The 11,794-nt window shown below is 37.7% G+C and overlaps 1 protein-coding gene across 2 annotated transcripts; it reads left to right on the forward strand.

Moving 5' to 3' along the window:
• The first annotated feature begins 117 nt into the window (after positions 1–117).
• LOC102215799 (perforin-1-like) lies at positions 118–11,118 on the forward strand. Of its 2 annotated transcripts, none has more exons than XM_005750182.2 (10): positions 118–147; positions 3,618–3,889; positions 3,979–4,058; positions 5,133–5,178; positions 5,661–5,800; positions 5,905–6,043; positions 6,125–6,205; positions 8,894–9,390; positions 9,512–9,605; positions 10,097–11,118. In XM_005750182.2, the coding sequence occupies exons 2-10, from the start codon at positions 3,620–3,622 to the stop codon at positions 10,304–10,306; spliced, it is 1,557 nt and encodes a 518-aa protein (XP_005750239.1). In that variant the 5' UTR covers positions 118–147; positions 3,618–3,619; the 3' UTR covers positions 10,307–11,118. The 2 variants fall into 2 exon arrangements, with proteins under 2 accessions (XP_005750239.1, XP_005750240.1); XM_005750183.2 differs by having other exon boundaries at positions 5,905–6,007.
• The last annotated feature ends 676 nt before the right edge of the window (positions 11,119–11,794 follow it).

An 11,794-nucleotide genomic window follows, 5' to 3' on the forward strand; every position in this document is an offset into this window, starting at 1 on the left:
TGTGTCATTTGATCTTGGATGTAGTAAGCGAGGTACGAAGAACGGACCCCTGGAAGACAAATGTGTCTGGCTTTAAAGCACTTTGGATCAGTTTATGTTGTTTAAATGTGTTCCATGATAAAATAACCTGACAGTCAACACAAAAAGGTGAGTATATTCACATTAACATTTTTCATAGTTCATGTTAAAGGTATATTATTTCATTTCCAATAAAATAATGTTGGGCTGAATATATTATCTGAATATAGTCTATAAGTAATCATATTACTTTAGCAGGCATTGGACTGCTAAAGTAACAGCTATGATAACGAATAACAATTTAATCCTTTTTACTGTAGATCCAGCATCAGTCATGGCTGAAACATTACTGTAGTAGGCTTTATGTTGCTGGTTCACCCAACACAGTACAGAGGTGTTCAGTTTGTAGCAAATCCATTATAATATTTCTTCAAATTTCAGCCATCACTTCACTGTCCACACACACACACACACACACACATCATCTTGGTCCTGACATTCTAATGTTTTAAATGACAGGGGAGGCAAGTAAGATTAGCCAAATAACCACAGCTGCGTTAACCAGCCTCCCCCCAGCACTGCCCCTTAACCAACTGTACCCCCCACTGCCACTGCCAATATATGAACTACCTGGTTATAATTTCCCTCTGTGACAGTGGGCTCTGTCTCTGTGCGAGGGATCTGGGTCTGTCTGAACGATTTCCTTCATCCTCTCTTCATTTCTTTTGCTGCTTTTCTAGGACAAAGTTGTGTTATTCATGGTCTTTCATATCTTTATATAAGTTCATAGGATTGCCAAAGTAGAAAACTTCCTTCTAGCAGGCATCGTTGTTTGCAGTGTTTCGATTTACAGCTGTAAAGTAGCTCTATATATTGTTCCAATTTCTCACTTGCTGCAGCTTGCATGGTTTTGCTTAGTGCATCTGAGTCATATGACTGTAGGACAACTAAACACAACTGAGCAGGGAGGAGGGAGCGGACAAGAGCGTGCCTGCATGAGAGGGAAGCAGTTTGCACAGACATGTCTCCTTTTTGATGATCAGTAGCAACATACTGAACTTACATAAGAGAAACAAACTAACGCATTGAGCTGATCACAATAGTAACAATTCAATGTCAGTGCCAGCATTAAGTCGATACTATCGATATTTGGATTGATCCACCCACCCCTACTGAACAGAACAATTTCAGTTTTGCAAAACCAACAACCTGTGGACGTAGAACTGTAGAAAAACAACATTTGTTTTGATTCTTTTTTTTCTTTTTTCTTTTTTTTTTGCGCGCGCCTGTCCTGTTTGGCTCTTTTGCCATCAGAATTGTTGTCTAAAGGCAAAGAAAGATGCCCAACGGATTTACTTTACCAAACTGACCATCCCAGCCTTGCCGTAATGGTCCATTTGATTCGCCTTTTATTGTTTATTTTATTTTCACTTACTGAATTGACTGGGGGAAAGAAGGGGAGAAAGAAAGAGGGAAAGAGAAACAGCTGAGAAGAGGGACGGGGGAGAAGGGCAAAAGACAAAAACCAACAGAATGAGCAGAGAAAAAAAAAAAGAAGAAGAAAAAAAAAACATATATCAATCACCTGGATCACCTGCTGAGAAAGAAAAAAGAAAACAAGCAGAAGAGAACAAGAGTAATAGAATAAACAACATCACAATGATATATGGGAATATGACAGTAAATACTAAATATTAAACATTATTGTGCAGCACATAAGATCAACAGAACACAGTGTGCTTTGAGGTAGGAGCCAAAAAGGGTGTAGTTTGTGGGTGTGATCACCCGTGTGTACACCTGTGAGCATGGACGCGCTTGTTTTTTTTTTTTAAAAGGTTTGTTTTGATTCTTGGCAGAACCATTCAGGTATAATTTTTTTTTGCACTTTAAAAGTGCATTCAGGGATATGGTCCTCTGCATATGTCTTATTTAGTGAGTCAAAAATGCACAACAGTGGCAGTACAGATTAAAAGTTAACAATTTTAGTAATGCTGGTGCTGCTCTGACTTTCAGTGTGGGAAATATGAGTTGAGAGGGTATTCTAGAAATTCTGACTTCTGATTTATTGAGGAACACAGCAGCAGCCACTCACACAAAGAAGCAATTCATATGTTAAACTCAGTTTAACACAGTAAACTGTCCATCACTACTGTGGAACAGACCAGGCCTCTTCTTTTGGGCTCTGCCCTCCAGACCGTCAAAAGGTATTTGTTTCAAGAGCTGATCTATGAGTTACTTGTAAGAGCGTGAGACTGCTGCAATGTCTGCAAAACAGACTTCGTTGCATGTGTGATGGCTTCTTTGTGTATGAGGCTGCTGACTTAGGTGTCTGTGAGTTGTTGAATTTAAGTGAGTGGAACTTACTATTATAAGTATACCATTGAAATATATAATACCATACATACATACATATTAATACCATTGAAAAAAATGGTTTGGTTGTGATTATCTTTTTTTGTCCTACTCCTACTCTCCATGCAGTGGTTCAGTAGATCTTTAAGAATGTTTATTTCTGAAGAATTGAGTGGTCAGTAGGTATGACCTGTTTCTAGTCTGTCTTTAACCTAGAGCCTAACCTGCTCCAGATCAGGTTAGGTTCATAGCGTAAATTACCATGTCAATTTACCCCAGTAAGAAATGAACAACAATGAGCATTTATCAAATTTGAGGATAAAAAGTTTAAATTGTATTCATTAAGATGAAAGGAGACAGATAATATATTGAAAATTAGTCACCACATGTGATGTCCCAGAGCCAAACCCTTTAATACTGCAATATATCATTTTTGTTTCATTACACAAATAAAGGTTTGTGCAATTTTTAGCCCTGTTTGCTGGTTATTGCACAGAATAACCACACACACATATTTAGACAATTAGCCACAACATTAAATATAATATTTACATTGCTAGCTTCAAACAAAAAAGAATGCCAGCCGGCATTATAATATGTTAATAATATGTTAATAGTATCCTAATGTAAGTATAAACCAATATTACTTTATTATTGTGGGCTACTACCATAAGTCAGTATACAAAAGTTCTAATGCACAGATTTGACCATTTTGGTAAAATCTGGTTGTCATATTGTTGCCTATATATTGCTAAACTATTAATAATGGGTTTTGCCTCATAGGCAAGATTTTGTTTCCACATTATTGTCTCCAGTTTCTTGTCAGCTACATAAAGTTCAATGTCATATTTCTTAGCTATTAGCTATAACCTCTGTTGATGTACAAGAACTACTTTGATATTATTTAATATTTTTTGTAATTAAGTGTTCAGTCTCTGTAATAAAATATTAAGCTCAACAGTGTTCAACACTGCACTGAGGTCTAGCAGAGTAAGCACAGAGTGCTTGGTCACTGACAAAGGACCTCACCAATACCACATTATTTCCAAGCTGTAACAGAAAGTGCTACCAATAATTTTTAATGGATTTTTCATGGCTTCATTTTGTTCCTTTTGACTGAGGTATGCAAGACTCAGTCAGAACAGTGACAGTTAAAATAAAGAGAATTGATAACCCCTGTTGTGATACCCAGACAAAACCTGTTTGCAAAACTTTTGTCATTTTGTCTGTTTTGTCTTTGACTTCAGCCATGCACTCCAGTCCAACCCCACCTCCTCTTTACCTGAGCCTCCTTCTCTTTCTGTCATGGAACTCCCCAGTTCTTTCCTGTATGACAGTGAACAACAGCAAGTGTGAGTCTGCTCCATTTGTACCAGGCCACAACCTGATTGGGGAGGGATTTGATGTCATCACCCTGCACCGAAAAGGAGCCTACCTGATTGATATAGCTACTTACCGCAAACCAGATGGCACCTGTACTCTCTGCACCAACCGCAATCAAAACAAAACTCTACAAAAAGTAAATAGATAAACTGTGATTACCAGCAAACTATAGTAGATAGGTTATGTGCACATCTTAATCATGGTGTTCTGTTTTTTTATCTTCAGCTGCCGGCCTCTGTTGTCGACTGGCGTGCAATCAGCCAATGCAAAACCGATATCTCCAGCAGTGCACACACCACTGTTAGGTACAGTATAGTGTAGTATATTTGTTGCTGAAAGGACTTCATCCCAGAGATCATTGTCATCTCATTACTTCACCTAGTCTGTCACAATACCAGTTAGCCATGACAGACACATATTTTTCTTAGATGTCTGGTTGGCACTTTGTCTCTCTCCATTAAAAGGAAACACCAACAAAATGAAAGACTATTAACTTCTTTGTGAGTAAACTTTAATATTCAAAAAAGGATCAAATGATATTTCCTCAACTGTAGAATAAAACAACAAAGATGGGTGAATTGTTACAATACTGGAAGGTAAAGTGATGACCAGGTCACAAATTTCTTGTGTTGATTATCAGCATTTTGAAATCTCATAGCAGTAGGAACAAAAGAACTTCTAATGTGTTCTGTCCTACACTGCTTAGGAGAAGAAGCCTGCTGTTTACATTTCTGACCCTTTAAAATATTATGGAGAGGGTGACTAGTATTTTTTCTCCATACACCTTTCCACAATAATTCCCAGTGAATCCACAGTCCTGCCCATTAATAAGCCAGCCTTCTTCAGTAATATGTGCAGCCACATACTATTCTTACTCACCATACTGCATTCCCATCACAGTGTAAAAAGGGGAGGGCAGTAAAATAGGGGATACTGGCAACAACAGTCTGATAGAATAGAAACAGCGTCTCACTACATACACTGAATTTATATTTATTTGCTGGGGCACACTACAGAAACTCTCTAAATCCTTTAGATTTCTTGGCTGTCATTTGGCAACTCCAAGATTCAGCTCCCTCCACATTTTCTATAGGACTGAGGTCTGGAGATTGGCTTGGCCATCACCTTAATGCTTCTTTTGCATGTTGGAAGACCCATCCATGACGAGCCTTAAGTGTTGTGGCTGACAGAAAAGGGTTCTCGACCGAGATTTTATGGTAAATAAAATCCATTGGCCCCTAAATTTGGTGACGTCACCATTTAGCAACAAAACATCACCAAAACATAATGGTTCCCCTCCATGCTTGACTGTAAAAAAGTTTAAAGAAATGAAACAAGTAAATAAAAAGTAATTCTTCTCCTTCAAATTGTGTCCACAGTTCACTACTTAACTCTAACACTGATCAGGACATCCACGACTGGAAGGTAGGAAGCATCTTGCACTTACTGTTTGTTTCAAAATTACTGTTTGAAACTACAAAATACTGTTACTGTAATTACTCGTTATTAAAACTAATAGAAATGCAAAATTTGTAAGCAACATCGCATGCTGATTTGTTTCTTTTTTTTTCTTTCACAAGTGAAATGTGCACTGAATCAAACAGACTGTAATAACATAAAAACCTTAGTGTGCAAGTTCTCAACAAAAGGGCTGATTTGATTAAATTTTGGCTCACTGAGCTGTGTAAATGTGATACAAATATGAATTCCTTGTCTCATTATTTCATTTAATATTTCCAATTTAATATTTTTGATCCCGAGAAAAAAAGTATTATATTCAAAGTAATTGAGTGAATGAATAATAAGACAGTATTTATTATATCTAATACTTTTATCTATTACTTTTATATTACATTGACTATTATTAAAAACAAAAATGGTAATGAAATTACATTTCTATTTATCAGGCTGGACTAAATATAAATCCCAAATCTACCAGCGTGGGGATTGGAGGAACACACTCCATGGCATATGCATTTGCTACAAAAAGGACCAAAGAGGACCACTACTCCTTCAGCACACACACGGTCACCTGTACTCACTATCGGTTAGCTGTGAAAATCCTGGCATTACCACATATACCACAAGTTTAGATTAACAATATATAATTTCAGTTTTTAATAATTTACTAATCAGTTTCATTCCATCTAGTTACCGGGTATCAAGCAGACCGACTCTTAGCTCTGAGTTCAGCAGGGATGTGGCCAGTTTGCCAAGTCGCTATAACTCCTCCACCAGAGATCAGTACAACGAGGTCATAGATACCTACGGCACACATTACATTCGCAAGGTTAAAACACAGAAACACTGTTAATTAGATTATTTCAGGAGTAAAAACACTTTTTTATTAAAACTTTGTGCTACATTACAGGTTCGTCTTGGTGGCCGTCTTAGACGAGTCACAGCTGTACGAACCTGTTTGTCCAGACTAAACGGATTCTCCTCAAATGAGGTACATGAAAAACATTTGCCTGCACACAGTCACCAGACTGCATATTTCTACTCCATATGAATAAGAACATAAGGGATGCTAAATAGTTGTGTTTTTGTTTGGTTTTTGGCAACAACTGAATAGTGACATCATTCTTATTGCATTTGTATATGAATGCAAGGAGCTTATTCCCTTCCAAAAGATATTCTCTCAGTTGTTCTACTGACCAAAGTGAAAGAAACCATTGTACCTTATCTCTATAATTGTCTCACAGTCCATCAGGAGCTCTCTCTGCTGTGCTGAAAAACCTCTAGCTTCTGTCGCTGCCATTTTCAACATCAACAACAACCATAAACACGGCACCTTTTAACACTTATTTTGCCAAAAGTGTTTGCTTGTCTGCCTTTACATGCATATCAACCCGAGTAACACCCCATACTTAATCCATAGGGTTCATTATGACATCAGCTATAATAGCTTGAACTCTCCAGGTAAGGCTTTCCATAAGTTTTAGGAGTGTGTTCATGGGAATTTTTGATCATTCTTCAAGAAGCACATTTGTGAGGTCAGACACTGGTATTAGATGAGAACTCTCTGCTTTAATTCATTGCAAAGGTTCTGTCAGGTTGAGGTCAGGACTCTGTGTGAGCCTGTCAAGTTCCTCCACACCAAACTCACTCATCCATTTCTTTATGGATCTTGCTGTCTGCACTGGTACTCAGTTATGTTGAAACAGGAAGGGGTCATTCCCAAACTCTTCCCACAAAGTTGGGAGCATGTCCAAAATACCTTAGTGTACTGAAGCATCAAGCGTTCCTTTCACTGGGACTAAGGGGCCGAGCCCAACTCCTGAAAAACAACCCCACACCACAATCCTCCCTCCACCAAACTTTCATGTATTTCACAAATGTTTGTAGCATGCCTAGGTGCTTGATTTTATACACCTGTGATCACGGAAGTTATTGGAACACCTGAATTCAATGATTTGGATGGATTAGTGAATACTTTTGGAAATGTAGTAAGTATTTTAGCCACTTCTGTATGAGAACTGTCAGCAGCTGGTTCTGTGACCCAGCAGTTTCAGTTGGTTTTCATCTCTTTTGTTATATTTTGAAGATAATGTGGAGGTTGGGATTATTATTAATTGGCTGTGAATTTTAGTTTAGTCTGTTTTACCCAGGCCTTCTGTGCTAGTTGTTTTGTATTTCTTGTCCACGTGTTTCATATTGTAAACCCTGGGTTGTCATGTCTACGTCTCGCTATGTTTCCTGTTTTATTTTGAAAGTCTCGTGTTTCTTTGTTCAATGTGCTTAGTTTTACTCTTCCCCTGTGACGTTGTTATGTTCATTTGTGTCAGCTGTTTCCCCATGTGTTTCCACTTCCCCTGATCACCTCCTGTGTGTATTTAGTCTGTGTGTTTCCTTCAGTCTTTGTCAGGTCGTTCTGTGTTCTTTCTTTCATGTCAAGTTTCAGGTAGTTCATGATTCATGTTTATATTCATATTTTCCTACATGCACCTGTTCTGATTCATGTTTTTGTAATAGTAATCAAAGTTTAATTTCTCCAGTTTAGGTTCTAGTTTAGTTTTCGCCCCACTCACCTTTGTTTTGTTGGTGTACTGTTCTTATCAGCCACAAGAAACGGCTCACTTTTTGTCCAAGTCACGTTTCACGCTCCGTTTTAGTCTGCATTTGGATCCAGTGTTCTCTCTACACACCGTCAGCTCCCCACTGTCTGTGACAAGAACTTGCCTGACTAGTTCCACCTTGTGGCAAAGACTTTGGAACCCACATCCAAACGACTGCCATTTGAAAATTGCTGATTACTTACATTTACTTACTTACTTATATTTGACATTTTCTTCATTGTTATCTCTCCTTTCTCTTTTTTTCCAAGTTTGTTTTTCAAATTTCTCAACTGCCAGTGGGCATGAATAGCGTAAATCAGGTGAATGGTGATTTCACTCTTGCCTCCTCCTATCCGAAACAGGCATCAGGATTAGGTAAAAAGAGAGAGAGAGAGAAACACCTGCGGACATTTTAAACACTTAATGAATTAACGATCAACTACAAATTGTTTCCACTTCTTTTGGAATAATATGAAGAGTATGGATCAGTATCTGTATCTGTACACATCATTTACAAGAACTCATGTGATGGTTAGCATTGCCAAAACCTTTTACAATTTTAACACTGCATGCATGTATAAGTAATTTGTAACATCTGCATTTTAACAAATATCAATAAAGTGCATTAACAAACAGAAAATACAAAAAGACAAAGAAAAATAAGTTACCATACCAGGCACAGGGAAATTGACCACACTGTGTACCCTCTGGGAGGAAAGCCACAACTGGCCAATACTGCACAAAGGTCCAGTGACAGAAGCTCAGTTCAGTTTGATTTATATAGCACAGCAAAAGTTGTCTCAAGGAACTGTGTTTATTGTAAGGTAAAGAACCTTCAATAATACAGAGAGAACCAGAACAATGAGACATGAATACCTTTCTTTGTTTAAACAAAGCTTTCTTATTACATTTTAAATTGGCTCTACACCAGGATATTTTTAGGACATTTTCAATAACCCTTGAGTGACACACTTAGTTCACAAGTTCCATGACATGTAGGCCTAACATCACAAGCGCTTCTCTTTGGCATGTGTTCCTATTTAATGGAAGTCCTGCATCTTATGTCTTCTCCTGCCTTCTAGTTACACTCCTGCCTGTCGATGGGTGTCTCCATTGGCTTGGGAAAGCTGAATCCATCTGCTGTCCAAGGTTCTTGCAAAAACATCCTGGAAAACCAGGATGTTGCCACTAGGTATAGCTCTGGTCTCCACCAACACTATACGGATGTGGTGGGAGGTGATGGGTGGTTGGGAGAGTTTTCACTTGCATATGATGACTCCCTGGGTTTTAAAAACTGGCTGAACAGTCTGAAGGATCATGCAGATGTTGCTTCCTACTTCATTCGCCCAATGTATCAGCTGATACCGAAAGGCACAAAGAAGTCAGGGATGAAGGCGGCCATAGAGCAGTACATAACAGACAATGATGTGAGTCAATCACACAGCCAACAAAATTGCTGGCGGGGCAATCCTAACCTAGATTTCAACTGTTGTCCACGACAAGCCTGGAGGGGGAAGCTAACTGTGGAAATCATCCAGGCCTGGAATCTGAAAGGAGATCATCTTGGCCCAACTGACAGGTGAGACAAGCATGGTTAGGGATTAGGATTTAGAGTTTTCTAAAGATTTCCGAATCTCTAGGATTTAGAGATTTAGAAATCTGCAATATTATTCATCTTTGTGTCTTTCTCCTACTCACAGCTATGTTAAACTGAGGTTTGGTTCCATCAATCATCAGACTCGCATGATCGAATCAAGTTATCCCCGATGGAATGCTTATTTTGATCTTGGACAGGTCAGTGAACCCTGACTACATATAAGATCAAGGATCATATTGAAGGAATTTTAATACTGCAGGTTTGATGTACTGATTTCAATTTTTAGAACTTGGGCTACTTACATCTTTTATATACAGTTAACTTTAGCTGTTCTTTAACTGAGGTTATTTATTTCCATTTGGTTAAGTTCAAGCAGAACTAATTCTTTCATCAGGTATATTTAAACAATTTAAGGTAATGATTTCGGTTAATATGAATGCTTTAACAATGTCAACCATGTGTCATACAGTACTGAATGCAAATCTTGCTACTGCACATTTTCCTCCTTATTTAAAATATGTAACAATATGACATATCAAAAACACAACAGTGCTACCAGAATTTACATTCTATGAATTAGATGTGAATTACCATTGTCACTATTGTATATGGTACAAAATCTCAAGCATATTATTTGTAGGACAACAGTATATTAAATCCTATTTTTAATGCTTTTTTTCTCATGAAGGTGGACACACACAGTGATGTGTATGTTGAATTATGGGATGAGGATCTGTTCTATGATGATCTTCTGGGATCATGTTCCCGGCGTCCAACTCAGGGGACACGTATATTTTCCTGTTCAGCTGACAGTGGCAGCTATGAGTTCAAGACCACTCTGACCTGCGACTCACATCTCACAGGAGCCTGGTGTCACCAATATACACCATCTGCATAATGAGAAATGCATTTTGGGGCTGCATGTCTTTCTCCTATAATCAATTGTGATAAATCTGTTGATCACATAAGAGTCACATGACTGATGGGTTTTTTCTTTCATTTTCCTCGTATATATATCGTACATATCCATTTTTTTAATTTGATCTTCTTTTCATTTGTCATTCAGTTATTTTTTATATTTTATATACATATGTAGTTTCATTTTTTTCAGATTATACTTGATTTCAGTTTGTCAAATACATGTAACCCTTTTGTTTACCTTCTCAAACAAATAAAAAAAGCAGGGTAATGTTAAATTAAAAAAAGAAAGAAAGAAACATGATAACACAACAAGAAAATATCACATAATATTTGTTAAACAAAAGACTATTATACTTCATGTCACAGTGTGGGCAGGTCAAACACAAGTGCATTTGTCTGGATATACAGATTTTAAAAAGTAGGAATTTCTGGGGAAATTATTTTTAAATTCAGCATCTGGTGATTTTAAAATGTGTATCAATGAAGTTATATACCCTCAAAATTATAACGTGGTGAGTAACGACAGGTTTTGATGGTAATTTCTTAGAAATACTCAGAATACGTTTCTACACCTAGTAGCTTCTTGTGGCTGCTCCCTTACTCACAAAGAGCTGATGCACCCCTGAGGAATTTGTGTCTCCTCCCATTCTCAAACTGTAAAATATTACACTATGAACCCACTACCTTTTTTTATACAGCTTAAAATAGCTTAATTCATTTGCAAATCAAGCAAAGGATTTGATAATGTTTTTGATTTTTATTACTCTTAAAATGTTTTAAAAAATCATTGCCACAAACTAAAAATAAAGAAATAAAAGATACGTGTACTGTTGCTGTTTTACTGTAACTAATTTTCAGATAAACCTAATTATAAGGGAATCCATGTTGTGTGAGTGTATGTGTGTGTATCTGCATCCCAGCTGCATTATTTTTTTACTATAAAATATATATATATTATAGTGACTGACAATAATTGTCTCCAAGTTACAATTTGAAGAAGCATATGTAGCTCTACAACACTGCTGGTGAGGCACATTGATGAGAAGGAAGTGTCATTCAAAATAGCAGCAAAGTAGCTTTTAGTTCAGCTAAAGCCTCCAGTCAAAGCTGACACTATCGATAGAAGCTTGCAAAGTAATAGAGTAGTCATGACATGCAGAGGTAGATGTACATTGGTGCTAATGGCAATAGTACTCTCCCAGTTCCCCAGCGGGCCCCGGGGTTTCCATGTTTTTTTGTTTGTTTTATTTACCAAGTTAAACACAAATCCATCAAAGCTGCTTCTAACAGTAAAATTCACCATTCAGCTCACAGTAAAAAATCAAGTAGATCTTCCACTCAGTGTCTGAGGCTGGGTGCTCGGATGTGTACTGGCTGACTCCCTGAGGCTGCGTGGCAGGGCCTGACAGAGCCACGGGCGCCAGGCCCTACCAAGCAGCCGGCAGGAGCACCCAGCTTAGGACCT

This window comes from Pundamilia nyererei, unplaced genomic scaffold (genome assembly GCF_000239375.1).
Source record: "Pundamilia nyererei isolate P.nyererei 1_Seehausen unplaced genomic scaffold, PunNye1.0 scaffold00265, whole genome shotgun sequence".
In the NCBI taxonomy this organism is placed as follows: domain Eukaryota; kingdom Metazoa; phylum Chordata; class Actinopteri; order Cichliformes; family Cichlidae; genus Pundamilia; species Pundamilia nyererei.

What these genes read in the sequence shown, in the direction of transcription:
- LOC102215799 (XM_005750182.2), top strand. Translation starts at nt 3,620, where the DNA reads ATGCACTCCAGTCCAACCCCACCTCCTCTTTACCTGAGCCTCCTTCTC. An exon ending in GCACACATTACATTCGCAAG is followed by an intron (nt 6,044 to 6,124) that starts GTTAAAACACAG and finishes GCTACATTACAG; the next exon opens with GTTCGTCTTGGTGGCCGTCT. An exon ending in CATCTTGGCCCAACTGACAG is followed by an intron (nt 9,391 to 9,511) that starts GTGAGACAAGCA and finishes TCCTACTCACAG; the next exon opens with CTATGTTAAACTGAGGTTTG.